Here is a 27,080-nt window from a genome sequence, read left to right as displayed (position 1 = left end):
CTCATTTGTCTAATTAATGATAAGTGATTTCTGTTTACCAGTTCACCATCACAAAGCAAGACAATGTAACACAGAACACAATCAAGAGAAAATCTGCAGCTGCTGGATGTCCAAGCAACACACACAAAATGCTGGAAGAACTCAGCAGACCAGGCAGCATTTATGGAAAAAAAATACAGTCAATGTTTCGGGCCGAGATCCTTTGGCAGGACCCCTTCGGTCTCGGCCTGAAACGTCAAATGTACTTTTTTCCATAGGTGCTGCCTGGCCTGCTGAATTCCTCCATCATTTTCTGTGTGTTGCAATGTAACAGAGAAGATAACTAGAGTTTATTTAGAGCCATTGTCAGCATTAGCTCCTGATCATTCACATTCCTTAATTGTTTACATTTTGCTGTTTTGAAGCAACAGTATCAATTGGTAATAAAAATGTATGTGCTTCACTTTTAGCAATTTGGTCTTCTAAAAGAATACTGTGACAGATCGAGTTATTAAGTTACTGGTTGTATATTTTGCCAGATTGGAATTTAATTGGTCTAGTTCTAAAATGTTTCAAATTGTTAAGTATTTATCTTTCCTATGATGACAGCATTGGGTGGAAGAATGACCAGAAATGGTGCTTACGAATGATCTCCCATTAAAAGGTCAGATCGTGTTGAGAGAAAAGATGTCTTTGTTTCAATGGTAGAACTGAATTTCTGATGAGAAATGTGCAGCAAGCTGACTACTGTGGTGATTAATAGTATTCAACATATTTAAGTTAATATTATTACTACCCATTTCAAATGATGGCTCGTCCATTAAGGTTGTTTTGTGTGTAGTGTTATGAAGCAAGGAGATAAGCCTTTCAGTCCAACTTGTTTGTTCCGACGAAGTTGCCTACTTTAGCTGGTTCCATATAGATAGTACTTATAGAATCCTGAAACACCATAGCTTCTTACTAGATTGCTACATCACAGAATTTTTTTTATTTGAGAAGATTTCAATTAAAATTCACAATGAATAGGGGATGTAAGAATGTTTGCCGCCCATTAATCTTTGTGAATTTGAACAAAAACTTCACTGAGAAATTGCTCGGATAAAAAAAAAGTAACTTCAACACCAAAAGCATTATCTTTGCATTGATGCTGCCCCCTTCTTCAATGGTTCAATGATTCCTTTTAATATCAGAGAATGTATGAAGTATACATCCTCAAAATTAACTCCAAAGAATAAATGACAGAAAAACGTTAGAACCTCAAAGCCCCCCTCCTCCCTCCCACGCACAAGCAGCAGCAAAGTATCAACTCCCCCCTCCCCCACTTGTTCCAGCAGGAAGCCTCAGCACCACCCAGCAAGCAAGCAATAGCAAAGTCCCTGAAGAGACCATGATCTAGATCCATCAAAAACTGCAGTCCATAACCCAGCACTTTGACATGCCACAAGCTTTCTCTCGCACTGACAAGGGAGAGGGAGGTGTCACCCTTTCCACAGTGAGAGACCAACAGCTGGCTCTTTCGATGTTAGTCTGCAGTGTTGCTTATTCAAGCTCACCCGACTCAAGAACAAGCAGACCCTCCCCCCAACAAAGGGGAGAGAGAGAGAGATACATATATATGTAGATCAAGTGCAGAGGCCTCTGACAGCCGCACCTGCTGTCTTGATGTTCCGATCTCCTGCGACACTTCAGTTGGCGACACCAGCAGGGAATTGGCCCTCCACAAGGCCATGGAAGGCTGCACCCTGAAGATACACGTCTTCCAGGCTGCTCCTGGAGACATCCGAAAGCAGGAACCCGCCACTGTGAAGAACCACAGTTTGAGTGCAGCTGTAGATCAGACAGAACCCCAGCCACTTTGAAAAGTCAAAGAGACTTTAAAGAGAGAAATTTAAGCTGTTTCGCAGATGAACTCTAAGAAGTCACCCTCTGGTACTATCTGCTCCTCTCCCGTTACCCCTATGGGCCATAGACCGCCAACAGCTGTTGGCTAGAGTTCTCTGACCTGTGTCATCAGAAGGTTGATCGGCCCTGTGGCTTCTCACCACACAACTTCATACATTGTTTAAGCAAAGATCCTTCCTCTCCCAGAGATGAGGTCTGTGGAGTTTCTGTTGGCATTTCTCTAGCACTGAGTTTTTAACAGGATAGGGTTGTTGGTCCCATGCCCAACCCTCCTCCTCTTGCAGCCGGTCTTGGGACTGTCTGTGGTGGGGTAAACATGTAACCATTTGTTTACCCATTGTGGAAGGGAACTGTAGTATGTCTGCTGTTTTCACAAATCAATTTCTTGTGCAGGAGTAGTATCACATGTAGAAAATGGTGGATCCATAGCAGGCAAATCCAGGTTGTGTCTACAAAAGCACATAAACAATGGTCTTTTTTTTCAGGATGACCAGAGCTCACTCCCAAATCTACAGGCTCCATGGCTTGTCTAGCTAACAATTCTTGAAGACTGACTCCAACCACCCTTCTTTTTATTAGCAAGTAGTGCTAAGTGTATGAAGGTCCCTTGTATTCTACTGTTGGAATATAATTCTTTTGAACCTTATTTATGAAACATTTGAAATCTTTTTCTTTATTTCTCCTGGAAAAATTTGTGATGGTTGATCAAAGTGGAAGTGAAAATATACAAAGCACATGCATTGTAACTATAAATTTTGGGCTATACCCACATGGAATCTACATTAAGCAAATGAACCTGCATGATACGATGTTGGAGAATATTTTTAAAGCAGAATCACCATTTTTTTGAAATCTATCTGATGAGGTGCCTCCTTTTTTGAACTCCTGATATTTTGAATGTTTACTTCCACTTTAATAATGACATCTGGTCGAGTTATATAAAATTATTCTGCCATTGCTTATTCTCAAATCGATTTCTTTGCTGTGTGATTGCTCTGGCATGACTTTCATTACTTTCTTGTTTGAGCTAGATACTCTGGAAAAGCCTTTTGGAGATGGTTAAATATTAGCTATGTGTTAAAATTCAAGGAGGTTTCATGCAGTGATCCTGTTAAAGCGTAGATTTGAAGACTAATGCAGGAAAATGCACTACAGGCTACAGAAGCCGAGTTTAGCTTTATTATGTCTAGGAAATAACGTTCTCAAGCAAAATTCATGTTTAAATGGCATTCATAATTTTATATTATTATTCCACAGAGAAAGTTGGTTTTTAAGTGTGAAGGATCTGGTTGATCTTTAAACATTTGAAATGAAGATGAGCATAGAATTTTATTCTTCCTTAGTATGAGATTCTCAAGTTTATTAGGTTAAAGTGAATGGCTTACTACCTCAGATAAATTAGTGGACAAATAAGTTTCAGTGCATCTGTGCACTAATATTCATATAATACAATTTCAGAGCATGTCGCTGTAGTTCAGTACGTTTATTCTCATTCGTGTGTTCATTTTACATCTATAAAAATGCTGTCGCGCCTTACATTTTTATCATTTGTCTGTTCCAAGCAGAAGCCAAATGCATGAATTGAGTACAGACTGTTTCAGGAACTGCCCTTTGAACCTGTAGCGAGGACTATGGTAGGTAGCTGAGGAAACACTAGAATACTAATGGGCTGTGCCTGGTAACTGAAAGAGAAGCTCCAGAGGACATTTAAACTTCACTTGGATATCACATTGGTGTTTTATTTTTCCAAGTCGCATTCCTGTTCAGTGGGCTTATTGTCAAAATTTGGCAATGCGGGAATGAAATGAAGAGCTGAAAAAAATAACAGTTTGTACTTGTGCCACAGCTAAAGCTTTGAAGACACTTAATGAAAATATTGTCACTGTACTTCTATTATTTTGAGGTACATCCTCTACATCATGAGGTACATAAAGATTAACAGGAGAGATGTATGGAAGTTTCCAGATGTTGGTATTAAGGCACCATAGAAGGGAGAAAAAGCACGGTGAAATCTAAGGAAGAAATAAGTTTAAAGACAAAACAGCCATTAATGGAGTCATTTATAATTTGCATTCACATTTAAGGTCCTTGGTATTTGTTGTTGTTCCTTTCCACACCTTGTGGTGTATCGGGTGGCAGCTATGCTGTTTCTTTAGCAACACACACAAAATGCTGGTGAACGCAGCAGGCCAGGCAGCATCTCTAGGAAGAAGTACAGTCGACGTTTTGGGTCGAGACCCTTCGTCAGGACTAACTGAAAAAAGGGATAGTAAGAGATTTGAAAGTGGGAGGGAGAGGGGGAGACCCAAAATGATAGGAGAAGACAGGAGGGGGAGGGATGAAGCCAAGAGCTGGGAATTTGATTGGCAAAAGGGATACAAGGCTGGACACGTTCCTCCTAGAAAGGCTATATGGCTGTAGTAGTGGGTCTGGGTGAGTGTGTGGTCGAAAAGTTGAAGGGCCGAAGAAATTACAGATGGGGAGCAGTGAGAGAGGGTTTCACTAAACTCCCATCAAAGAGAAGATTTAAACTTCTTCAGTGTAGGCATCCCTGGAAGAGGCTTCGTATTTTTGTCTGTTTTATGAGACCAAGTTGCTAGCTCGATGCTCAACCCATCACGGATGGAGAGCATGGAAGAAGCCAGCCGGATTCAAACCAGGAACCACTTGCCCTGAAGTCTGGTATAGATGCTACTACACCAGCATGCACTCAGCATTTGTGGATGGTATTAAACTGAGGAATATAGTTCATTTTGAGAAGAATTGAAAATAGATAATCAAATGGAGATTAAACCTTAGCATGAAACTGTCTTTTATGAGTGGATTTGATAGGGACTTTCCAAGGGTACAGCCTGGCATTCCTTGTTTTGGAGTTTTCAGAAAATCATTGAGGAAATGAGTGTAGTATGAGTACCTGAGTACCCGCACTTTGTGCTCTTGCAGTACATGGAATGGCCCGTGCCTACTACTGTGGGCTGAAGACAAAACAGAGAAAGTGTTCGTGAAGATGGTGTTCGGGTGACCTCGCTATTGTATTAGTGGACAGCAGATGGTGAGATGAGTGGCAGGATCCTGACCTGAGAAAGCTAAACTTGGCTGTGTTCTAATTTCCATCTCAAGTCAGTCAAGGTGCATGTGTGAGGTTGCGGGTAGTAGCAATGTCATTAAGGACATACAACACAGTTTGAGTGCTGACATTTTAAAGAACCATTTCAGTGGAACTGGGCTAGGAAAACCTGCTTTTGCAAACAAATAAGTTATTGTACTTCAAACACATCAGACTGAGAGTCATATTGCAGGTGCATATTACATGCTCCACCACAGTCAAGCTCATTCTGAAATGTTGCACCAGTTGTAAGAAGCGTGGGAATAAAGGAGAACCCTGCCAAAGTCTGTCGTTGAATTTCTGGATGGTGCCAGGACCCTTGGAATAAGTTTGTAATCTTGTCGAATTCCAGATCTGAGTCACATTTTGAATGCACTTTTGGTTTTGAAGTTGGTGTGAACAAATCTCTCAGCCAAGAATTTCATTCAAGTAACACTAAATTGACTTCCAGTAATAATTTTGCTGCCTTGGTACAAGTTTAATATCCCTGTCGTTTTTAATTGTATAATTGCCAAAGTATTGGCAGGTTTTTGAAAGGACTTTCTGTACAAATCTCAGTAAGACAGCTCAGTATAAAGCTTATGCTAATAAATCTCTCCAAGAAGTGCAACAGATTGCGTATTCCAGAACCATAATTAGCACTCATAGAATAAATGGACCTAGAGACCTTGATTTTTGATGATTTAATATGATAATACACTTCACTGGGCAGCAATAAGCAGGCATCAAATTAATGATTCCTGTCTTTAGAGTAGTTTCTGTCAGTTCCAAGCATTGTCATTTTCCTCCCATTTTTCACTCACTGCTTAATTCCCTGCTACTCTCTCCTAAGAATGCAATTCTGGTGAAGGGATCTCAACTGAAGTTAACCATGCCTCACTTCATAGATGCTGCCTGACCTGCTGAGCATTTCCAGTTTTCAATTTTGATTGTATCTTATGATTTTCTCAAACTCCAGCTGCTATTATTCCTAAAGTTTTTCAATATTATCATTAGTTTTTGGTATTGAGTGACAAAATTGGTCTCATCAAGATATGAATTATTTTAAAAAATCGATTTAATAAACAATCTTATTCTTTTGCCACAACCCACAAAAAGCTGAAGGAATAAGCAGGTCATGTAACATCTATGCAGTCAATGTTTGGGGTTGAGACCCTCCCTTATGTCTGTCAGCTGAATACAATCAAATAATGACATGAGTAGTGTGGATTCCAGCAGAGTATACATACAAATTTTGTTCTATGTGTTTTTTTTCTTTCTGGTAATAAAACAAAGGCAAACTTAATTTGCTCCTTTTAAAAGTGAAAGATGTATTCAATGTTGCATTTAATACTATTTTTTTGACATGCATAATCTGCGTGTCAGCAAAAATAAGCATTTATCACATCTGTATTCTTGCCTTTTTCTCTTTTTGGTGGCAATGTTTGCTGTTATGAGAACAAATTTTCACAATTTTCAGGGTTTTTTGTATGCACAGCTGCTCACAGTTCATCTGGGATGCTAAATGATCGATTAACCACACTTTTAATAACCATTTTTTTTCAATTGGATTCCAACAGGAAGACTGCCAAGTTGCTTAATCTGAATTCCCCTATATTAATTTCAGACCAATGGCATTCTTATAAAAAAAAACTTCTGACAAGAATAGACAAATTGCATTTAGAGTGTTAACACTGGAATTTGCCTCTTAAGCAATGTCCTCCTGATTCCAGACAGCAACATTAATATGAAAATGTCAATATTGTTGCATTTAGCTTTTCTACTGAAAATGTACAATATATCTGGACTATCCTACTTAACTACCAATTACAAGTTAAAACCCACAAGATGAAATTCAGCTGAACACAATGACCTTAACTGAGTTTTTCTGTCTTCCAATCCTACAGAATGAATTCATTCCACTCAGTCCCACCTCCAGTAGACTTTACCTCCTTGTTTTCAAGGTGGTTTTAAGCCAGATCATGAACCAACAAAATTAATTTAGTTACTACTTAGCATGCAGACTCACTTGTAATTTATAGTTTAAATCCAGTAGAGATTTAGATGAAGCATTGATAAAAGTGACATTGAAATAACCTACTTAGTAGTTTTGTACAAAATCTGATGGGAGAATATTGGGATTTTTTACCTGAATACTTAAACGGAATAAATAACTGCAAGCTATTTTTAAATTTTCCTTATATGCAATGCTGGTCCTCCCTTGAAAGAGAAGGTTCTTGGATTGAATCAACGAGTCAAGAGTTCGTTGTTAATTTCACAAAACTTGTGTTTTCCTTTTGTGTTTCACCAGTCTTAACTGCCCAGGACTTTTGTTTACTTGTTGAGAGGGGTTTAAGGCACCTACAGCATTCCAGAATTTTCAAACCTGTTATCTCCTGAGGTTCATCACAATGCTGTGTCCTATAGACACTTAGTCTTGATATCTTTTTCCATCTTGACCAAAAGGGATGGTTGGAAGTGTAGGCTGATTATTAGTGATAATTAACCTAATGCTAACTGGTTTGTAATAGAAATTACCACAGATCGAAGATCATCTCCATTTTCCTAACCTCACTGAGAATTAATAAATTATACAGAACATTTTCAAAATTGGAGAAAAATTGTAACTTTATATATTGATCACCACTCAGGTATATTTTGTTTATGCAATTTTTAAATTCAAAGTTCAAAGTAAATTTATTATCAAAATACATATATATCACCATATACAACCCTGAGATTCATTTTCTTGCAAGTGTACTCAGTAAGTCCAGTAACCATAATAGAATCAGTGAAATACTGCACCAGCAGGACAGACAACCAATGTGCAAAAGACAACAAACTGTGCAAATAGAAGAAGAAAGAAAGAAAAAAAAGAAGCCAACGATAATAAATAAATAAATAAATAAATAAATAAGCAATAAATATCGAGAACATGAGACGAAGAGTCCATGAAAGTGAGTCGATAGGTTGTGGGAACATTTGATGGGGCAAGCGAAGTTCTGTGTAGTTATCCCCTTTGGATCAAGAGCCTGATGGCTGAGGGGTAATAACTGTTCCTGAACCTGGTGGTGTGAGTCCTGAGGCTCCCATATACCACCTTCTTGATGGCAGCAGCGAGAAGAGAGCATAAGCTGTGACCCTGATGATGGGGAATTTAGTCATGATTTAAGTAGTTCAGTAGTGTTACTCTTAGTTGACTGCAGTTCCTATTTCAGTAGCTTTGATGAGAAGAATTTAGGAGAGTAGAAAGAACATTTGTTGTTGGTTTAGTTTTTAAAATTCTTTTACCGGAAGCTTCTGTTTGATTTGGCTATAATGGAAAGCAACTATATTTGGATGGATAAGAATAACTGATCTTCCCTTGTTTAAATTATCGGTTGAACTTGAAAGATGTTCATTTTAACAGTAGTGAGGTAATCATATGGAAAATCTTCCACAGACATTAATTTGGGGTAAAGTCATTACAATGTTTTGTTTGTTCCTAAGCAGTTACTTCTGATTATGCACCAAGTATTGTAAGGACCACAGTGTACTGGACAATTAAAACATGATCAATTTATGATTACCAATTTAATCAATTTTTTTTAAATGTATAGCCTGTGAAACAGTTGACTCTTTAGACCATAAGACATAGGAGCAGAATCAGATCATTTGGCCCATCGAGTCTGCTCCGCCATTCCGTCATGGCTGCCTGCCATCTTCCTGTAACCTTTTCCCAATTTCTCTTGAAAGGGTCACACTAAACTAATTCTATTATTACCTTTCCAAATGTGGCCAAAGGATTAGATGGCCTTGTTTCATGAGCCTAAATCATTGTTTCTGTATCATACCCGCCCCCTATCCTTACCTCCACCCCCCCCCCCAATTCAAGCTGTTTCCAACATTAATATCATGTTGCCTCCTATAAGGATCTTTGGACTAAATGTTGGTAAGTCCACTGAGACGCGCCTCAATGTACTTCTGTCAAGGTTCTCTCAAACCAGGGCTCCCCACAGACCCCTCAGTAAATGGTAGAGCATCCATGGCATAAAAAGGGTGGGAACCCCTGCCTCAAACTGAAATCCTTAAACTTGTGATTATTCAAAGCTCTGCTCTTTGGGTCCAAATTTGTGTCTAATGTTGTTCAATCCTCACCCTGCACATTGTCTTTCATTATAATATGTTCCCATAGGCCCTGAGTTTCTCTAGTAGAACCTCAAGGCATTATATGAGCTAGTTGTCTGAATGTTGAGCAGGAATAGAGAAATATTTTTGAGTTACAGAAAAATGCATGAGCTTCTGAGTGATATCGTATGATCTATTTATTTACTGACTTATTTGTTAATCTGTGGTTCTCTTGGAAAATGACCATACATTTTGCTTGAGGTTTCAGTGTAATGATTGATCTAACCACTCCATAGAGATGAATTGGCACGCATTCTGTAGTTTTAACTAATTGTGTGTGGAGTCAAAGAAGTAATTAGTTTAGTCCATCATAAATGGGAGGATACAAGTTTTGGTATAAACCAGAATGAATCCAGAGCATTATAGCTGGGATGTTATATCATCCTTAGAGCCAACAGATATTATTTCATTAAATGCCTTGAAATTGATTGGGTTTACTTGTCACTATTCTGAACTAATTATTTATAGAAGACAAATTTGAGATGCAGTAATTATCTTAATAAATATCTGGTCGTCTTGATTAATCAGAATCACATTTAATATCACTGACATATGTCGTGAAATTTGTTTTGCGGCAGCGGCACATTCCAATACATGTTAAAAACTATAAATTACAAAAATTAATGCACATGAAAAATTAAATTAAATAAGTAATGCAAAAAAAATTAACTTAAATAAATAGAACAAAAATTAAATGCTGAGATAGTTTTCACGGGTTCATTGTCCTTTCGGAACTGATGGCAGAGGGAAAGAAGCTGTTCCTGAAATGTTTTCAGGCCCCTGTACGTCCCTGATGGTTGCAATGAGAAGAGGGCATGCCCTGAGTGATGGGGATCCTTAATGATGGATGTTGTTTTTTTAAGGCATCGCCTTTTGAAAGTGTCCTGGATGCTGGGGAGGTTGGTACCCATGGTGGAGCTGCCAAGTTTACAACTTCCTACCGCTTTTTCTGATCCTGTGCCATAGCCTCTGCCTACCAGATGGTGATGCAACCAGTTAGAATGCTCTCCACAGTACATCTGTAGAAATTTAATTGCGTCTTTGGTGACATGCAAATCAACCTCCAACTCCTAATGAAATATAGCCGCAGTTTTCTTTATAATTGCATCAATATGTTGGGCCCAGAATAGATGCTCCGAGACGTTGACACCCTGGAACTTGAAACTGCTCACCCTTTCCACTTCTGACCCCTTGAAGAGAACTGGAATGTGTTCCCCCAAATTCCGCGTCCTGAAGTCCACCATCAATTCCTTGGTCTTACTAACTTTGAGTTCAAGGTTGTTGTTGCGACATCACTCAACCAGCTGATCTATCACCATCTGAAATCTTGCTGACAATATTTGTGTCGTTTGCAAATTTATAGATGGATGTAGAGAGAGTAGAGCAGTGTGTTAAGCATGCATCCTTGAGGTGCGCCAGTGTTGATTGTCAACAAGGAAGAGATGTTTCCAATCCGCACAGACTGTGATCTCCAGGTGAGAAATTCAAGGATGCAGTTGCGGAGGGAGGTACAGAGGCCTAAGTTTTAGAGCTTGTTATCAGAATGGAGGATAACTTGTATAATTAAAATTTAACTGCAAAATTAATTTGGCTCATAATTCTCTAAATATATCTTACTTTTATTTCAAAATTAATGTTTCTCTACAGTTTGTATTGAGTTTTGAAGTACCAGAGATCATTTTGGGCATCTTCATGTTCTGGCTGGTTGATTTCCCACTCAGCTGAGAAATGAGCTGGTAAGAGCATTGAGTTTCTTTTTACACAGATGGATGAGAATGAAAAGTTGTCATACGAAAATGTTTCGTTTTCCGTAGATGCTGCCAGACTTGTTAGGTATTTCAATCATTTACTGATTTTTCTTTTAAAAGATGGGTTGAAATGCTTGACAGAGCTGATTAAACTTTTGACATTTGCAGTTTGTGTTTTCACTTCAATAGCCTAGAATTCCCTTTTGTAGAAACCTGGACATTGTTTAAGTATTCATGTCCATTTATAGACATACCCTGATTGCATCGAAAATTTTTATTGATTAAACTGGTTAGTCAAACTCTGAATGCTAAAACATAAACAGAGAACGTTGCTTCATCATGACTAAATTTCAACAATTTCAAATAACCCCAGCCTTTTACTCCCTCAGATGCATCGGCACCTTGATTTCAGTTTGTCTATGTTCCAATCTGAGGAAGTAGTTTCTGTAAAGTAATTGGTGCTTTGATCTGCATCCTATCGGAAATGTTCACCATCATGTCTCTGCAACTTAAGACAAGTCCTCTCTTTTTTTTTGAAGCTGTGATTTAAGGTGTGTAACCTGATGCTGCCTGACCTGCTGAAAACTTACAGCATTCTCTGTTTTTGTTTCCATAAGACCTTAAGACATGGGAGCAGAATTAGCCCATTTAGTCCATTGAGTCTGCTCCGCTATTCAATCATGGCTGATCCTTTTCCCCTCTCCTCAACCCCACTCCCCGGCCTTCTCTGTATAGCCTTTGATGCCTTGGCTAATCAAGAACCTATCAATCTCCGCCTTAACACCCAACAACCTGGCCTCCACAGTTGACTGTGGTAACAAATTTCACAAATTCACCACCCTCTTCCTAAAGAAATTTCTCTGCATCTCTGTATTAAATGGACACCCCTCTATCCTGAGGCTGTTCCCCCTTGTCCTAGACTCCCCTACCATGGGAAATGTCCTTTCAACATTTGTATCTTTTATCCTTCTAAATTCCAGAGAATAAAGGCCCAGAGCTATCAAACGTTCCTCATACAGTAACCCTTTCATTCCCAGAATCATCCTTGTGAACCTCTTCTGAACCCTCTGCAGTGCCAACACATCTTTTCTAAGATGAAGAGCCCAAAACTGTTCACAATACTCAAGGTGAGGCCTTACCAATGCCTTATGAAGCCTCACCATCACATCCCTGCTGTTGTATTCTAGACCTCTTGAAATGAATGCTAACATGCCTTTACCATCACCATGCATTTTCCAACGTTGTATTTCATTTGCCATTTTCTTACCCATTCTCCTAATCTGCTTAAGTCCATCTGTGGCCCTCCTGTTTCTTCAACACTACCTGTCCCTCCACCAATCTCCGTATCATCTGCAAACTTGGCAACAAAGCCATCTATTCCATTTTCTAAATCATTGATATACAGCATAAAAAGAAGCAAGATTTTTCCCTTAAGGAAACCATGCTGACTTTGTCCTGTTTTGTCCAGTGTCACCAAGTACTCCATCACCTCATCCTTAACAATTGACTTCAACATCTTCCTAACCACTGTGGTTTATAATTTCCTTTCTGCTGCCTCCCTCTCTTCTTAAAGAGTGGAGTGATATTTGCAATTTTCTAATCCTCTGGCACCATGACAGAGTCTATTGATTTTTGAAAGATCATTACTAATACCTCCACAATCTGTACTACTAGCTCTTTCAGAACCCTAGGGTGCAGTTCTGGGTGATGTATGCACCTTTAGGTCTTTCAGCATTTTGAACACCTTCCCCCTTGTAATAGTAACTGCAGTCATTTCTCTTCCTTCACACCCTTCAACACCTGGCACACTGCCAGTGTCTTCCACACTGAAGACTGATGCAAAATACTCATTAGTTTACCTGCCATCTCTTATTATTTCTCCAGCCTAATTTTCTAGCAGTCCCATATCTACTCTCGTCTCTTTTTTTATATATTTATATACTTAGAAAAGCTTTTTCTAGCCACCTTAATATTGTTTGCTAGCTTGCTTTCATATTTCATCTTTTCCCTCCTAATGATTCTTTTAGTTGTCTTCTGCAGGTTTTTAAAAACTTCCCAATCCTCTATCTTTCTGCTCTTTTTTGCTTTGTATGCCCTCTCTTTTGCTTTTACATTAGCTTTGACTTCCCTTTTCAGCCACAGTTGTACTATTTTGCCATTCCAGTATTTCTTTGTTTTTGGAACACATGTATCTTACACCTTCCTCATTTTTCCCAGAAACTCAAGCCATTGCTGCTCTGCTGTTATCCTAGCCAGCATCTCCTTCCAATTTACTTTGGCCTACTCGTCTCTCACACCAGTGTAATTTCCTTAACTCCACTGAAATACTGCTATGCCAGACTTTACTTTCTCCCTATCAAATTTCAAGTTAAGCTCAATCATATTGTGATCACTACTTCCTAAGGGTTCCTTTACCTTAAGCTCCCTAATCACCTCCAGTTCATTACACAACACCCAGCCCAGTATAGCTGATCCCCTAGTAGACTCAACGACAAACTGCTCTAAAAAGCTATCTTGTTGGCATTCAACAAATTCATTCTCGAGGGATCCATTACCAACCTGATTTTCCCTATCTACCTACGTGTTAAAATCTCCCATGACTATCATTGCCCTTTTGACATACCTTTTCTATTTTCCATTGTAATCTGTAGTCCACATCCCAGCACTGTTTGGAGTCCAGTATTTAACTGCCATCAGGGTACTTTTACCCTTGCAGTTTCTTAACTCAACCTACAAGGATTCAACATCTTCCAATCCTATGTCACATCTTTCTAATAAGTCAATGCCATTCTTTACCAGCAGAGCCACACAAACACCTCTGCCTATCTTCTTATCCCTCCGATACAATGCATAACCTTGGACATTCAGCTCCCAACTAAACTGTCCTTCAGCCATGATTCAGTGATGGCCACAATGTCATTCCCACTAAGATCATCCATTTCCCAAATCTGCAGTATTCTGGTTTGCTAAGTTTTGATAGTGTATTTTGAAGAGATTGTTTCAACATTACAACTACTCCATACAGATTTTTAAAAATTCTATGTATGTATATGTGAGATTCCAAACAGAGGTTAACTTGTTGAAAGTTGCCAGCAGAGGTGGTTTTTGTTCAGTCTGCTCGGAGTTAGTATTAGTTAGCCTGTGGGAATTTGTTGTGAGAATTTGTTGCAGTTGATCACAGTACATATCAGTGCTTTGGATAAAAGAGGGGGAACATCGACTCAGACCATGAGAGGCCTGCGTCGGGCATTTTCATGCCTTATAAGGCGCAGATTGGAAGTCTGTGTGGGGTGCCACTCCTCGCACAGACACCAGAGCAAGGTGTGGTTAAGTGCCTTGCCCAAGGACACAAACACTCTGCCATAGCTGAGACTCAAACTAGCGACCTTCGGATCACTAGGCGAACGCCTTAACCACTTGACCACGTGCCCCACACAATTGCATAGAGCTATGTTGTATTTATTTGGACTATATACTTGAATTGCCTGGCAGAGTGGAGATGCATCTCCAGCAAAGGAGGAGCAAGGCATTCCTTCCCTCTGCTAACCTGGAGGTCATGCTTGGACAAGGTGTAGCACCAGCTTAGTCCCCAATCAGGGACACATGAAGCCATGGGAGTGGGTAGTAGATGGTCATATGAGCAGCTAGTACATATCACCAGGCAGACAGTCTCTGAAGAGTATTGATAATGACTGGGGTCACCATCTTGTAAGGACACTATCCAGAAGAAACAATGGCAAACCACTTCTGTACAAAAATAATTGCCAAGAAAAATCATGGTCATGGAAAGACTACAATCATCTACGTTATACAACACAGCCCATAAAGAATGAACTTGAGTAACAGTTCGTTATTTTATTGCTTGATGCTCCTGCTGTGCCTGTGACCCTTGATTCTAAATCCATTCACATGCCCTGCACATTAGTGAATAATAATCAGTCAGTCTATTGGGTGTTACTTCCATGCTGATTGTGGTACTTGGCTTCAAGTCAGGTATTGTTCACATGTTGGGAAGCAGAGCTGTGCAGGTGTCTGAGCATCAGAGGCCATTTCAAGTGACTGGTTTCTTAGCTTTTCCTTTTTCCTATGAATCACAGCTGGAGTAAAATGTCAGCAAGAGCATGTTCCATAAAATGCAATATTGCATTTTATGATCAGCCAGGGATAAAACAGAGGATGTATTACAAGTTACAAAGTCTACTTTAAAAATCTAAGATGTGAATGAAAATCAAACATAGTTTATAGTTAATTAAGATTTTGTTTCATGTTCACATACAGTACTATGCAAAAGTCTTAGGCACATGTAAAAAAATTCTGTAAAGTGAAGATGCTTTCAAAAATAATGAACTGAAAAGTTTCTAAATATCAAAAAATTACTATAAATCACAGTAAACAGTAAAAACTAAATCAAATCAATATTTGTTGTGACCACCCATTGCCTTTAAAACTGCATCAACTCCCTTCAGTAAACTGTCGTGTAGTTTTAAGAAAATCGGCTGGTCAGTTGTTCTAGGCATCTTGGAGAACTTGTCACAGTTCTTCTGCAGACTTTGGCTGCCTTACTTGCTTCCGTCTCTGCAGGTAATCCCAGACAGCCTCCAAGATGTTGGGATCAGGGCTCTGTGGAGGCCATACCATCTGTTGCAGAATTCCTTGTTCTTCTTTTCACTGCAAATAGTTCTTTATGACCTTGGCCATGTGTCTGGGGCCATTTGTCCTGCTGCAGATTGAAGTTGGGACGAATCAGATGCCTCCCTGATGGTGTTGTGTGATAGATGAGAATCTGCTTGTACTTCTCAGCATTGAGGATTCTATTAATTCTGACCAGGTCACCAACTCCATTTAATGAATTGCAACTCCAAACCTGCAGCAAACTTCCATTTAGCTTCATTGTTGGCTGATGACACTCATCCATGTAGCACTCTCCAGCTCTTCTATGGATAAACTGCCTCCTGCTTGAGCCAAAAATTTCAAATTTTGACCATCAGTCCAGAGTACTTGCTGCCATTCTTCATCACCCCAGTTCTTGTGTTTTTGTGCGTAGGTAAGTCTCTTGGCCTTGTTTCCGTTTCAGAGGAATGATTTTTTTTTAAAGCAGCAGCTCTTCCATAAAGAACACTTCTGACAAGCCTTCCCCAGACTGTAGAAAGGTGTACTTGGGTTCCGTGGTTTTTGTGAGTTTAGAGCTGATAGCAGTTCTGGACTTCTACTGATTTAGAAGGGAGGTCAGTTTGGTGTATCGTTCACCTGCTGCACTCAGTGACCACTGCATCTCTGGTCCTCAACCTTGCCCATTTCTTTGTGCTTCTTCGGACGGTATATCTTGAAACTCCTGTCTGCCGTGAAACTTTTGCTTGGGAGAGACCTTTCTGATACAGGATGATCACTTCTTGTCTTGTTGCTCTACTCACTCTTGCCATGTTTTAAGAATTGATGATTTGAAGGCTAAACTGTCACATCTGCCACACCCTTCCCTATTAGTTTGGTTGTCCTTGATTTTGTTTGATTCCTTCTACACCTGTTTCTGTTTCAGTTAATCAGGTTAGTTCATTTAACTTATTATGTCATTGATCATTAGCACATGTTTATTATCTTAGTTTAATCATGCACTGGGCTGTATATCTACAAAGTAATCAAGCTTTTATTTGAAAAGCTGTCTGTTACTTAATATGTTACTTTCTTCAACAAAATACAAAGGTTTCTCTGTAGCATTTAATTTTTTTGGAAAATGAATGTTTGGAAATTTAAAATTTGCTCTTTTCTACTGATACACTAATGCAGAAAACAGAAAATAAACATCCAAAACAAAATCTGTTATAAAAAATCTAGGGTACCTAAGACTTCTGCATGGTACTGTACATCCAGTATTCAACCTGACCTGGAATTAATTGTCATCATCAAATTTCTATGTACCAAGAACATAGAAAAGGAACAAACTTTGTTTTTAAAAAAAAACTATAGAAATTATAACATAACTGGGAGAGGCTTATTCTCATTGCCTTGGTCAGATAAAAAATTCAGCTCGTATGTGTTCGGTGAAATGTAATTGCATGCTACTTAGTAATTTACACCAAGGAAAATTAAAAACAGTTTTATGCATGTGTGACTTCTCGCTTAACAGTTGGCAAAGTATGTTGAATTAATTTAAAGCTGCATATGAATATATACTGTCACATGCACTGAATAAACAATAACTGTTCTAAAGGGTCTATGTTCACCTGAGTAACCACCAATTTATAGCAATGGCATCCATGAGTTACCATTGTTGTGACAGAACAATAGTATCTCTCAAGTGGAATAAGATATTTCCATATTTTAATAACCTGTGAATGCTGTACGGTTTTGTGCTATACATGACAGTAAATTAAAATAAGAGCTCAATGTGTGGGGAAAAATAGTTCTTTTAATTTTATGGAGGAAATTATGAGATCTAAATCCATTGTATCTTTGTTTAAGAATTGTTGGGAACCCTATGTGATGGGATTTTAACTGTGTAAGAAATGGGAACACCCAATTCAAATGTACTAAAGATGATTGCCTCAACTCTGTCAGTAGTCTGTCTAGGACACTTAGTTGGTCTCTGCATGGATTACTTTCACTGAAGTTGTTGCAAACTGTATGGGTTTGTTTCCTATCAATGGTACTCTCCAGCGTCCTAGTAAAAGTGCAGGACCTTGCCTTTTAGACACAATGCAAGTTACAAAAAAAAACAGGATGACAAAACAATGTTATCAGATTCTTGCATGAGTGTTTATGAGGATGCTACATGACACTGGAAAATACTCCCCTTAAATGTCATTATCCTTCTGTTATCTTGGGGTAAATGAGTTGCTCTATATTAAGGAACTGTGTTTGAAGTCAGAACTGATGCTGAACTTATGTTTAAAATCAAGAGACAGGCTTCCTTCAGTTTAAAAATTGAACTGCTTGAATACATATCCCTCTGAAATAGGAATGTAGTTTGTTATATTTAATTCAGTTTGCAATTGGTGTTCATTATTTTTGCAGTTCCCAGATCTTGGTCTTGCCATTTCCTCTGTTGATATGATTAAGTTTATTTGTTGAACGACCAGACCACTGGGAGGAAACGCATTGTTACTTGTGTATATCATATATATCCTTTGCTTCTTGTTTGGTTCAAAAATCAATTGGCCACAAATAGAAGAATAAGTTTCACTCTCTGCAGCTGCTAGTTCCGAACATGTTTGGGTGTAAAATTTAAACCTGACTTGATCATGTCCAATTTGAACCTGACTGAGCTTGTGAACAATTATTATTTTTTTCCGTAGTTAACCTAACTTTAAAAGAACGAAAAATAAATATACATTACTATTAATCAAAAGCAATGAATATAATGCAGTAATATTAAGCAAATCATCTTAACCCCGATCACACATTGAACAAGCCAGGCATGGCACAATCACATGTGTTTAATTTGAGTAACACACTGTGTCCTGACGAAGGGTCTCGGCCTGAAACGTTGACTGTACCTCTTCCTAGAGATGCTGCCTGGCCTGCTGCATTCACCAGCAACTTTGATGTGTGTTGCTTGAATTTCCAGCATCTGAAGAATTCCTGTTGTTTGCGTGTTTAATTTGAGTATGTTTACCTATTGTGATCAGTTTGTGATGGACTCTAATCAGGTAGCCAGATCTAGCTCCACAGCATCTCTTTGTTGACCAACATCCAGATTTGAAGGGGGAATCATTTGATAAAATAATGCTAAATATGGCTGCCACATCGATATGACAAAAACTGCATCATTCACAGAGGAGTTCATTTTAAATATTTCTGAAAATGGTTGCATATGTACTGTGAGCAGTATTGTAATTCTAAGTGAGTAAAGAGATGCTTCTGTAGCAATAGTGCACAAGATAATTACAAGTGTGTATTGATCAAGCTTCATTTTGCTATGAACAAGATGAGTCCTCACAATGCCAATTAGGAAGCATTTTTGACAAGTTCCTCTTATCCATTTATATAAATATCCAATGGATTACTCCAGCTTTTTTTATTACAATTTTTATTACCCACTTCGTATTTCCATCCTCACTATCAGTTTTAAAACTAGACATCTTACTTGCCATGGGTGAGTTGTACTAAAAATCTGACATTGTGGCCACTTTATTGGGTACAACGGGTAGCTAATAAAGTAGCCGTTGAGTGTACGTTCGTGGTCTTCTGCTGCTGTAGCTTATCTACTTCAAGGTTCAATGTGTTGTGTGGTCAGAGATGTTCTTCTGCACACCACAGTTGAAACACCTTGTTATTTAAGTTACTGTTGTCTTCCTGTCAGCTTGAACCAGTCTGGCCATGTTCCTCTAACCTCTGTCATTAACAATGTGGCACATGGCCAAGTGGTTAAGGTGTCGGACTAGCGATCTGAAGGTCGTGAGTTCGAGCCCCAGCCGAGGTAGCATGTTGTGTCCTTGAGCAAGACACTTAACCACGCACTGCTCCAGTCCACCCAGCTGAAAATAGGTACCGGCAAAATGCTGGGGGTCTTGTACTCCCAGTTGCTTCACGCCACGGAAACTGGCATAAGCACCGGCCTGATGAGCCTATAAGGCTCGGGACAGACTTTAACTTTTAAACCTCTCATTAACAAGGCATTTACACCCACAGAATTACTGCTCACTAAATGTGTTTTCGGTTTCTGCACCATTCTCTGTATATTCTAGAGCAGCGGTTCTTAACTTGGGATCCATGGACCCCTCAGTTAATGGTAGGTGTCCATGGCATAAAAGAAGGTTGGGAACCCCTGCTGTAGAGACTATTGTGTGTGAAAACTCCAGGAGGTCAGCAGTTTCTGAGATACTCAAACCACTCCGTCTGGCACCAACAATCTAAGTCAAAATCACTTAGATCACACTTCTTCCCTTTCTGATGTTTGGCCTGAACCTCTTGACCATATCTGCATTGAGTTATTACCACATTACCCTCTGGTTAGAGATTTGAATTAATGAATAGGAGTACCTTAAAGTAACCAATGAGTCTATTTCTATGCTAACTGAGACTACTTATGCTTCCATTTGATTTAGTTTTAGAATTTGATATGAATGCCACTTGCATAGTCTGGCACCTGTGTTATTTTCACGATACCCACAGAATTCTGTTATGATTTATGTGTAAAACTGAAATATCCTATGAGGCTTTGTGTTTGCTATGCAGATGAGACCATCTGTTTTCAATAAGTGAGAAAATTGAGAATATTATCTTCTAAATAATCTTGTCAGATGAAAAATATTAGTTTTTTCTTTGTTAACATTGACACAATTTATGGGGATTGCAATTTGTGATTGTGTTTTTGTGTATTTGCGTCCCATATTCAAATACCTCATTCTTTTATACAATTTTAATCCAAATATGATCTTCCAATAATTGATGGATATACCAAAGTATATTTATAGCATTCACCCTTTTGTTGATGAGTTTCTTGAAGAATTTGTACGTAATTGTATGTGGACTGCTTTCAGTAAATTTATCATTTAGCTGGTTGTAAGATACCACAGAAGCTTAATGGTCAATTTGTGTGTATTATTTTTGATTCTCCCATTTATTTGCATATATCCCTCATTAAGAAAGCTATTAGTTTCCATTCTGGCTACTAACTATTCAAATGTCTCATAGATCAGATAGTCTAACTGGTGGTAACTTGTCCAAAAAAGACCTTGCCTCATTCTATTTGAGAAATATATATTCAGAAAGTTGTATGCTTGTACATTTTGAACTTCTGGATTCTTTATAAGAATAAAAATCTTGCTGCTTTGACTCATTGTATGGCTAATCTGTATTTTCTGGCATTGTGTGAATGCAGTGGAGACATAATAAATGGTGTTCTCTATTCTTACTACTAAGTATAAGCAAGTACTCAAACTTCAGTAGACAAAATCAGAGAGGATGACATCAGGATGGATGACTAAACGTCTACTGTGTAGTGGCTGTTAGAATGAGCTTTTGGGTAGATGATTCATTTACACTTAAATGACTCTGGCCACCAGCCTTCTATTCGACAAAGTACTGTGGATTGAGTTCACAACAACGCATTTCCTAAAAGCTGTGAATATCGGGATACCAGCCAGATGCTGGGAATGGAAGTGTGAAGTTTACGGGTAGTTTTGAAGACAGTATTATCTATACTTCATAGATATGAATTGCCTTCTATGTTAGCATGTAAAATACCAAATAAATGTATTGTGGATTTAACTTGCATTCCTAAAGGCTGTGGATACCAACCCAGACAGGTTGGCGTCGGAAGGAAAGGATGAAGTCAGAAGGTGTGATGTTTTGTATGTAGCTTCAAAAGGAAGCATTGTCTATAACTTTTTAGGTAGCGATTGCCTTTGTGTTTAGCATATAAATATCAAGCCCACATTGGGCTAGTGGACGTTTCTACCAAAAGCGTCTCCATCCGTATGATGTCTGCTGTACCTTGTTGTGTCGAATAAAGAAGCTGCTTTGTATCTACCAGTGACTCTGTCTCTCCGGTCATTTCATCCACGCCTCAACAGTGGCCTGTGATCACCGATTGGGATTCAACTCCTGTCGCTGTGTGTAAGGAGTTTGTACGTTTCTCCATGACTGCGTGGTTTCCTCCCACATTCCAAGGACGTACGGTTAGGGCTAGGAAGTTATGAGCATGATATGTTTGTGCCAGAAGCATGGCAACACTTGCCGGATGCCCCCAGCACATCTCTGGGCTGTGTTGATTGCTGACATAAATAATGCATTTCACTGTATGTTTCGATGTACATGTGACAAATAAAGCCAATCTTAAAAAAGATTTCATATTGAAAAAGAGAGGTTTTAAGAAGTATCTGAATGGAAGGAATTTAAGGTGGAGTTCTGAATCTCAGTGTCCTGAGAGTAAACAATACCGGCCTGTTTCTCACTGAATGTTTGCATTTGTGCAGCTGAAAAAAGAAAAGATGACGTGGAGAAAGAGTGTGGATACTATTGAAAGGGTGCAGAGGAGATTTACGAGGAAGTTGCTTGGATTGGAGAGCATGCCTTATGAGAATAGGTTGAGTGAACTTGGCCTTTTCTCCTTGGAGCGACAGAGGATGAAAGGTGACCTAATAGAGGTGTATAAGATGATGAGAGGCATTGATCGTGTAGATAGCCAGAGGCTTTTTCCCAGGACTGAAATGGCTAACACGAGGGGGCATAGTTTTAAGGAGCTTGGAAGTAGGTACAAAGGGGATGTCTGGAGTAACTTTTTCACACAGAGAGTGGTGGGTGCATGGAATGCACTGCCAGCAACAGTGGTGGAGGGAGATACAATAGGGTTTTAAGGGACTTTTAGATAGGTACATGGAGCTTAGAAAAATAGAGGGGTATGCGCTAGGGAAATTCTAAGTAGTTTCATGGTCGGCACAACATCGTGGGCCGAAGGGCCTATAATATGCTGTAGATTTCTATGTTGTATTGGGTGGAGTTAGGCAAGCCCATTAAGGATTGGAGCATGGGGTTAAGAACTATAAAGATGAGGTGCCCTTGGAGTGGAGCCAAGAGATTGTTGCCCAGAACCTAGTGCAGGACTTGGGGTGGCACGGTGGTGTAGTGGTTAGGGTAATGCTTTACAGTGTCAGGAATTGGGGATCGATCCTGCCGCTGTCTGTAAGGACTTTGTATATTCTCTCTGTGACAGCGTGGATTTTCTCCCACATTCCAAAGATGTATTGGTTAGTAAGTTGTGGGCACACTGTCTTGGTGCCAGAAGCGTGGTGACACTTGCAGACTGCTCCAGCATCTCCTCGGACTTTGTCAGTCATCAACGCAAACAACGCATTTTACATGTGACAAATAAAGTTAACCTTTAAATATTTACTGTATCTCTTTAAATTAAGATACAAGAAACTGTTTTCAATGATTAACAAAGTGAAGGTGGCCTTTAGACCAGGAAAGCATAGGAACAGCTAAATTGTGAATAGCAAAAGAATGGTGGGGTGAGATTCAGCAGAAATTTTTGCCTAACACTGGCCCAAAGAACATTTTTTTCCTTTCTCCATCTTCCTAATACATCCCCTTCCCCCCGCTCCTAACCACGTCAGTCAAATTGCATTCCTGTACGACTGATACAGTTCTGTTACCAATTACTGAGATCTGAACACAAGCAAGCAAAGTCCAGATCATTGTTCCTTTTGGAACAGCGTTGCTTCTCTTCCTGCCTGTCGGTCACAATGCGGGGAACTGCGTGTGCACAGCTGCATCCTCCCTGTCCCAAACACGAAGTGGCGTGCTTGGCTTGAACTCCATTATGAGACATCTTGCCTGTATTCGCAAGTGGCAACATTATGTCGCAGTATATGAAAATAAAATCTCCTATTCTCATTCTTAAACCAAAATAAATTGTATATTCAGAATTATTACATGTATATTGAAACATGCAGTGAAATGCGTTGTTTGCATTGGTAACCAGCACACCCAAGGAGGTGATGGGGGCTGCCCACAATTGTCGCCACACATTCTGGTGCTTATTTGCTTATTACAAACAAGGCAGCAAAAGATTAGAGAAAATGGAATCAAAATTCAATATAAATTTATTGTCGAAGTACATACATGTCACCATATGCAACCCTGAGATCCATTTTCTTGTGGGGCATACTCAATAAATCTATAGAATAATAACCATAACAGAATCAGTCAAAGACTGCCCAACTTGGGTGTTCAACCAGAGTGCAGAAGATAACAAATTGTGCAAATACAGAAGGAAAGAAAGAATAATAGTAATAATAGATAAGCAATAAATATTGATAACGTGAGATGAAAAATCCTTGAAAGTGAGTCCATTGGTTGTGGGGACATTTCAATGATGGGGCAAGTGAAATTATCCTCTTTGGTTCAGGAGCCTGGTGGTTGAGGGGTAGTAACTGCTCCTGAACCTGGTGTTGGGTCCTGAGGCTCCTGTACCACCTTCCCGATGGCAACACCAATCTATTCTGCAGATGGAGTTTCTGTTCTGAAAGAGTGTAAACTGGAAGCTGAATGATGTAGTTAAACCATTCATTTCAATGCAAACTGACAAAATTATTTGGCCGTGTAGTTAGAACAAAAATATTTTAGTGTCGTTACGCAAGATTGGTTACACAGTAAGTTGTTTTTAAGCTGGTCCGGTTTCCTTCCAGGAATATGGAGAGGTGGGGAAGTGGGACAGGAAGATTCGTCAGGCTGAAGTAGCGCAGGCTGGAAGCTGAACAAATGTGAACATTTGCTTTGAGTTGGACTGCTTGCCTGTGTGCAGAGAAACCGGTCAAGCTGTCGGCTGAACTGTTTACTTACACTGTTCCATTCTCGGCTGCCTGCATTGAGAAGGTTGGGCTTGGGACTGCTAGGGCATTACTGCTTTTCCATATAGGCAGGGACAGGCAGTTATCATTATTCAGCTGCTGGGAGTCATGGCCTTTTACTGCCTGTGTTTTATTTTGGAATGTAATTATCTGAACCGCAGGCGACAGCAACAACAGCCCTATGCTGCTTCTGTAAGTATGTCACATTTTTCATGCAAATACTATTATTGATAATACCAGCAACTAAATGGCTTTGATGTTAAGCAAGTTTATAACTTTATAAAGACACCCAGTTCTTGTGAAATTAATGTCTCGGACTTTTAGGTGCTTTGTTGAAAAGGTATGATCAAGTTTTTTTTTAAAAATGCATATAAAGGAAGAATTTTCGGAAACGGGTGAGCAAATAATGAATTTCAATAGCTCGTTTGTGCCCTAGAATAATAGTTTAAGGATTGCTGAAAAGAAGTTTAAACTTAGCTATTTATCAATTAAATATACTGCGAGTTTATGTATTCTGTTACTTTTTGTACCTAAACTCTTAACTGGATGATCTGTGCTGGGACAAATAAGATTGAATTCTGCTACAGTTATGTTTCCAATTACGTATTTTTAGCTAGCTGACCCTCTTTGTTTAACAGTACTATCTTTACAATAGAGAACAGCAGGAAAGATAAGTATTTCTGCTGTGTGATGTTCCCTGCAAAGATGCATGTCTAAAGGAGAATGCTGGGAAGCACATTTTACAAATGAAAACAGGATTTAATCATTGCCAGCTGGAATGTAATGGTAATTTTACTTGGGCGGTAACCTATTTGTTGGCCCAAGTGCTTTTGGAGAAATGACTGGTATTTCATATCAGAAGAGATCAAGATCTGTGTACATAAAAAGGATCCGAAGTTGGTGGCAGCCATGGAAACTGGAGCTGATTAGCTTTCATTTGAAGAGCAGGCATGTTTTCATATGATAATGACAGCTCTTTAAAATATAATGCTAAAATGACATTCAGTTCTGTGTACTGTTGATAAGTTTTTCATGAAATCCATTTAGCTTTGGATTTGCAATGCCAAAATAGTAGCTATTTGGTTTGGCGAATCTGCCAGTAAAATATTGAACCCCACACAAAGACTTGCCCACCTTTTGTTATGGTAGCTGAGGCAGTAATTCACATGAGTACTTCTGTGAATAATAAAACTCATCCTTGCTAAAAGAAATCCATTTTGCCTCTTAGGGGGTTTAATCTTTTATACCTAGGTCTACACAATTAAATTAATCTGTAGATAATAAATATAATCACAGTGTGCGTGTCCTTGCGCCTTCCTTTTTTTCAAGAAAACACTTACTGCAGAGTGCATGAAAAGGATTACCCAGTTTGGAGTGCATTTAGTGAAATGGGTTTTTCAACTCATTGATCAACTGGCAGTGAGTTGATTTTCTTTTCATTAGCAGTAACAATGTCATGACTTTGTGACCAACTTGTAGAGCAAAGGGTTGACAAAAGGGAGTGACAAAATTTCACCCTAGTATCTACTGTATGCATGAAAGTATTTCAAAAGACAATTTTTTGAGATTGTATTTAAATTCAAAGTTTAAAGTAAATTTATTATCAAAGGTACCTACATGTTACCATAGACAACCCTGGAATTCATTTCTTGTGGATGTTCAAAATAGATCAGGGGTTCCCACCCTGGGGTCCACGGACTCTGAATCTGTGCAAACTTCTCAGAAAGTTAAGGCTCTATCGTGCCTTCTTTGTAGGTATTAGTGTGCTTGGTTCCAGACAAGTCAGCATCAGCATTGCTAATACTTTCTACAGAAGCAATATGCTACAGTTTAATTCATTAATATAGTTATTTGTGAAAAACATATTGAGATGGGAAGAATATTGAAATGTTCATACCACCATTTTTTTTTTAAAGATTGGCTTTACTTGTCAAAACATACAGTAAAATGTGTTGTTTCACATCAACAGCCAGCATAGTGCGAGGATTATGCTGGGTAGTTTCCACATTAACGGTGGCAACATAGCATGCCCACAATTCACTAACCTTTACCCACACATCTTTGGAATGCGGGAGGAAACTGGAACGAAGTTCAAAGTAAATTTATTATCAAAGTACATATATGTCATCACATACAACCCTGAGATTCAATTTCTTATGGGCTTACCCAATAAATATATAGGATAATAACTATAAAGGAATCAATGAAATACTGCACCACCTTGGGCATTCAAGCAGTGTACAAACTGTACCAACAAACTGTGTAAATACAAAAATGAAAAATAGTGATCATGAATAAGCAATAAATATTGAGAACATGAGATGAAGACTCCTTGAATCTGGGTCCATTGGTTATTATTGGTTATGGGAAGATTTTATTGATGGGCCAAGTAAAGTTGAGTGAAATTATTCCCTTTGGTTCAAAAGCCTGATGATTGAGGGGTACCAGGAAGAACCCCACACCATCACAAAGAGGACATTCCTTAGAGACAGTGGGGGGGGGGGGTCTAATTCTCAACGATGATTGCTGGTGCTGTAAAGCAGTTTGTGTTATCTGTTAACTGCCCCTTCTTACTTTAAGCATGATTTCTTCACTTTCAGGAATGAACTTTTTTTTCTGTACATCATGATCTATATGGGAAGTAATGTTACATTCATTACAGCAACAATCAGAAACTTAGTTTCCTTCTGCTGGTGGTTCAGAAGAGAACTGGTGAGATCCTTTTCGTGGTTCAAAGAGATCTTGATTTCTGAACCAGTGCATTGCGCTGTGGAAATCGGAAATATGTGGTAGAGGTCTGATGCCAATGCATCTGATCTCCCACTGGTGGATGACATTTGAGTGCTTGGCAGACCTCAGTTGGGCTGGTTTCACGCCATACCTGGGCCCTTTAACTTTTCACCAAGTTAT

The 27,080-nt window shown here is 39.0% G+C and overlaps 1 protein-coding gene across 6 annotated transcripts in view; it reads left to right on the top strand.

The window, feature by feature from the left end:
* LOC140186135 (disabled homolog 2-interacting protein-like) overlaps positions 1 to 27,080 on the top strand; it is a 606,748-nt gene that overhangs the window by 461,957 nt on the left and 117,711 nt on the right. The window contains exon 1 of one of the 6 annotated variants that reach the window (XM_072240042.1): positions 24,070 to 24,362. The exons of 4 other annotated variants lie outside the window; for them this stretch is intronic. In XM_072240042.1, coding sequence (XP_072096143.1) covers positions 24,352 to 24,362 — 11 coding nt within the window. In that variant the 5' untranslated portion in view covers positions 24,070 to 24,351. Of the gene's footprint in view, positions 1 to 24,069; positions 24,367 to 27,080 lie in introns of those variants that run through there. One more of the 6 variants, XM_072240043.1, reaches the window with a different exon arrangement.

Source organism: Mobula birostris, chromosome 22 (genome assembly GCF_030028105.1).
Source record: "Mobula birostris isolate sMobBir1 chromosome 22, sMobBir1.hap1, whole genome shotgun sequence".
Taxonomy (NCBI): domain Eukaryota; kingdom Metazoa; phylum Chordata; class Chondrichthyes; order Myliobatiformes; family Myliobatidae; genus Mobula; species Mobula birostris.
The sequence above is the reverse complement of the archived record's forward strand: the minus strand, read 5'-3'. Positions and strand labels throughout refer to the sequence as shown.